The sequence below is a fragment of the Tupaia chinensis genome, unplaced genomic scaffold (assembly GCF_000334495.1).
Source record: "Tupaia chinensis unplaced genomic scaffold, TupChi_1.0 Scaffold146971_1, whole genome shotgun sequence".
Taxonomy (NCBI): Eukaryota; Metazoa; Chordata; class Mammalia; order Scandentia; family Tupaiidae; genus Tupaia; species Tupaia belangeri.
The window spans coordinates 224,372-229,081 of NW_006206824.1; the positions used below are offsets into that span (position 1 = coordinate 224,372).

General features: G+C 35.3%; 1 protein-coding gene across 1 annotated transcript in view; it reads right to left on the reverse strand.

The window, feature by feature from the left end:
- Positions 1–4,710, reverse strand: part of LRRK2 (leucine rich repeat kinase 2) — a 186,508-nt gene that overhangs the window by 174,915 nt on the left and 6,883 nt on the right. The window contains 1 exon segment of the mRNA XM_027768596.1: positions 2,037–2,125. Coding sequence (XP_027624397.1) covers positions 2,037–2,125 — 89 coding nt within the window.

The following is a 4,710-nucleotide window of genomic DNA, read 5'->3' on the forward strand; positions in this document are numbered from 1 at the left end:
GTCCCCCCTGGGGGGTGGGGGGTGATTTCTCGCTTTCTGTCTCTCTGTTGCTGTCTTTCTGGTGAGCGCATGAGCCCTATAGCAGAAACCTCTCAAAAAACAAACAAACAAGCAAAACTGAGATGAAATGCCCATGTGAAAGTTGTCAGAATCAAATGAAGTCATTAGATCAACTTGTGTTAAACCCTGACTAACCAAAGCCAGGGAAGGAGAAGGAGGTGGCTCTCATACAAGTCTGACAGCAAGCACAACCACGTGGACTGCTTCTGCAAAGGCATCTGCCCAGAAACTGCCTGTCCACTCAACAACAACAAAGCCAATAATGCCACCGAATATGCAAGTGGCATTAGTCCACCCTTGTCATGATCCTGGTAGTCAAAGATAATTGTCCCAAACAACTTATATAATCTCTTCTCATTTTTTTATTTCTTTTACATGTTAAATAGCTTTATTCATGACAGAGAGCATGTACATGCTCAAGAGACTGAGAGAGAGAGATGAAATGAGCACCCTCCTTTGGGTCTGGTCACCCCTCACTCCTTTTCCTCCAGTTCTCCAGCCCGTTAGATCCTGGGCACTTATGTGTACACTCAGCATATTTCAGGCTGACTAACCAAGGATTCAAATTGTGGTTGCCAAGTGGGATCTGGATTCTCTTGAACAGTGTGTTACTGCTACGCCACGGCTCTCTCATTTTTCTTTAAAAACCCTTATCTTCCTTCACTTCTCTGAAGACAGTCATAATTTACTATGGAAGTAATTTCACAATGCAAAGACTATTCCTAAATAAACATCATTTCTTCTTTTGGGGAATCTTTCTGTTGTCACCTAGACAGTGACACCTACATCAAAGGATGTTTTTAAGGAATATATTTGTAAAAGCACATGAAACATTTTATATGTGATGCCTGGCATCTAACAAGCACTCAAGAAATCATGTTATACAGGAGTCAGACGGTGGCACAGTCGTAAAATGCAATGCTCTGCAAGGCAGACCCACATGCCAGTTAGTGTCCAGAGACATCCCTGAACACATAGGGTGTGTGTACCCAAGATCCTGGCTGGCTGAAGCTGAGGGTGAATAGTGGCATCAAGAGCCTATCAGGGACCAGCAGGTGACATGGTGGTTAAGGTGATGGACTCCTACATGGCTGACAGTGGTTCGAGTCCTGGACCTGGTGGCTTGAAAATCACACCAGGCACATGTGTGTGTGGGCCCAAATTCCCAAGAAGAGAATGGAAGAGAAGGGATTATGGCATAGCCAACACCCCCAGTGGGTGACTTCTGACTTTCCTTCTCACTGTCTCTCTATAATGAGTGCATGTGCCCTATAGCAAAAACCTAAAAAAAAAAAAAAAAAAAAAAAAAAAAAAAGACCCTGTCAGTTGTGCTGTATCTCTGTCTCTGTCTCTCTTTCTTTCTCTTTCTCTCTCTCATTCATGAAAAAATGCTTAAAGAAAGAAAGAAGTAAACCATGGTGTACACTGTAAAGATGTAAAGCAATTAAATGTAATTTTTTAAAATATAAAATAAAAAAAATTAGTGTGTGGAGAAATAGTTTCTCCATCCAAGAGATAGATAGAACAAAAATAAATAAATAAATAAATAAATAAATAAATAAAAAGAAAGGAGTGATGTTATATTTTTCTGAAATATTACTACTATGACATATCCTAGAAATATGATATAGAAATCATATCAAAGACATATATGGAAAACGTTTTAACAATGGTAAGAATATAAAAGGCTGTAAAATTAGTGAAAATGTAAGATATAGGACCAGACTTTGGAAACAAAGCTGTGGACAGAAATAGAGATTGGAGAGTAATATACAAGGTAATGTTTAAGAGTACTTAGATAAAACTTCTGAAGGACAAAGTATAGAGAAAAGAAAAAGAAAAGATGAAAATAGAATTTTATAAATCACTGATATTTAGGTTACATTATGTTCTGATCCTAAAAAAAAAAATTAAATACATTTAATAATTGGCTTCAAACAATTTGAGTTAATATGAAATATGTATGTATGTATTACCTGAAGTTAGGAGGAGATCTAAAGCCTTCAGTCCAACTGTTGACAGATTCACACTGGCATTATGAACCATTAGCATTTTAAGAATCAGACTGGAGATTAAAACAAATCAAGATAAGAACAAAATATTATACTCAGGTCTGCTGATTTCTACATTGTTTATCACTCACCTTTATTTTTATTAGTCATATTGTATTTAATTCCCTATATTGAAGATCATGCATTTTTTCCTTCCTATACCAGGCTTATAAAAATTAATAGACAATGTTAATTAGCATGATTTTGGTGACTATTTCATAATTTATATGTGCATCAAATCGAGTTTTATACTTTGAGTATATTCAATTTTTAATTGATAACTATACCTTAATCAAATTGGGGAAAAAAACAAAAACAAAGAAAATAAACAAAAAACTATTATGAGTCAAAATAGAAAAGTTGTAAGTGCTGCTTATTTTTCTCTAAGTATCTAAAATTAGTAATTGGGGCCAGCAGGTGGCGCTGTGGTTCAGGGCACTGGAATCCCACATGGTTTACCATACTTGGACCCGGCGGCTTGCTTTCTTACTTTCCCTCTCTCTTTCTCTCACTCTGCCCCTCCCTGGCGAAAGAAAGAAAGAAAGAGAGAGAGAGAGGGAGGGAGGGAGAGAGAGAAAGAGAGAAAGAAAGAATTCTTTATAAAAAATAATAAATTTAGTTATTAACTATTTTTGCTCAACTAACTCCATATCCAAAATATCATGAAGAGTTATATACATCTAGAGATGAAGTTTATTTTCATATGTGATGTAAACTTAGAAATTACATGTTCTGTGCATTGATATACTAAAATAAAGATGTAATAAAGATGTTAACTTGTATATAAATAATTCATTCGAATATTTACATTAGTGATTGCTACAATTTTTGAAAAAGTGGGTAATGGTTTACATGAAAAAGTGAACCTCATAAGTCAACAGTATTTAATTCTAATTGATGAAATTTCAACTCCTGCACTATCAATTTCAAAGTATAATCTTTAGTCTATTCCTACCCAGTGTTTGGCTTTAAAACATTGTTGGGAGAATGACCTGGTAGCATCCAGAGCTTCTCCAAGAGGCAAGAAACTTGTCACGTAATCTCTATTTGGCACGATAAGTAATTTAGAGGCTGTCAACTCTCCTACTCATTCTGCCCCTACCTCTCCCTGTTCCATTCTCAGAGCTTCTGACCACATCACCCCAGAAGAGATTTCATCTTTACTACTTGTAAGTCATTGGTGGAAAAAAGATTTTAAATATGAGAATACATGTTCTACAACAAATTTTTGCTGGACACAATCTAATATCCTTCTCTCCAAAGAGCAGAGTATCTATCTTGTCTACAATTGCATTGCTTTTGGCTTAGAGTAGGGATATAATAAGTATTTCATAAAAAGAGGGTAAATGAATGAACAGACAAATGAGTTACTGAGTAAATGAATGAATACATGAATGAGATTTCCTGTAGAAATGTTTACATAATTTCATTTGAATAGTTGGCTTGTACTAGAATATGGCAAGATAACTTTTTCAACACTTCAAGTTAAGATTGGCTAACCTTTGGGTATCTTAGAAATTTCCAACCATACCAAGAGACACTTAAAGTTATAATTACAAATTACAGAAATTGTATATTTGTGGTAATTATTTTTTAAATATTGTATACTTTAGGAGTGACTCATAGAATTTTAGATAAGCTTGGAGATAAGAACACAAATTGACTGTAATATGCTCTTTTCAAAACACGCCTCTTAGATGTTGGAAACTGAAGAACAGGTAGACATACCTATCAGAAATGAGCAATTCTATAAGCACAGCTATGCTCACCTATGAACAAATAAATAGCTCTCATTTGTCTAAATTTGCAGGTATAATTGATACTGATAAACAATACAGAGATGTGAAATTTAGTTTTGCATACATTATGTTTTTCACAAGAATTATAACATCAGAAGCAAAATATAGTCACAATGTCCTTCTCTGTAATAAAGAAAAGTCACAGTAAATATACAGAAGACTTCAAATAACTACAGAAAATATGTTTATGTTTTAAATGTGAGGAAACAAAGTTATCCAAAAAGGATTTCCTGAAAACACATTTTCCTTCACAAATTTTTTCTCAACCAATTATGGCTAAGGAAGTGGTCTCATCTAAGAAGTCATTATGCTGCAAACTGCAAAAGCACAGCTTGTAAAAGAGCTGTTGAGATTGCACTGCAGATGTGCGGAAAGGTAATTTCCTCTTTTGTCTTCTCTTTGAAAGTCATAGTTTAAATTCACTAAGTATATGTGTATGAATGTACATAAATGTACTATTTAAAGACAGGAATGCATAAATGTTTAAATGACTGCTTACAAAACTAACTTTTCAGTTCCCATACTTTTCTAAGAATTCATGATTTCTATCAGTTCTACTATTAAAAAGTAAAAAAATGGGTCCAGCCAAGGTGATATACAGGTAGCACCCCTGCTTGAGAGGCAGTGGTGAGGCTGCTGGGAGGTCTGGGTTCAGCTCCTGGACCAACCTGAACATGCTGGGCACAATTACAGGCACCTGTAATCCTCGCTAATTAGGAGCCATGGCAGGAGAATCCCAACATGAGACCCTGTCAAAAATACTTATCTCTGTCTCTCTCCCTTTCATATCCTTTCTCTTT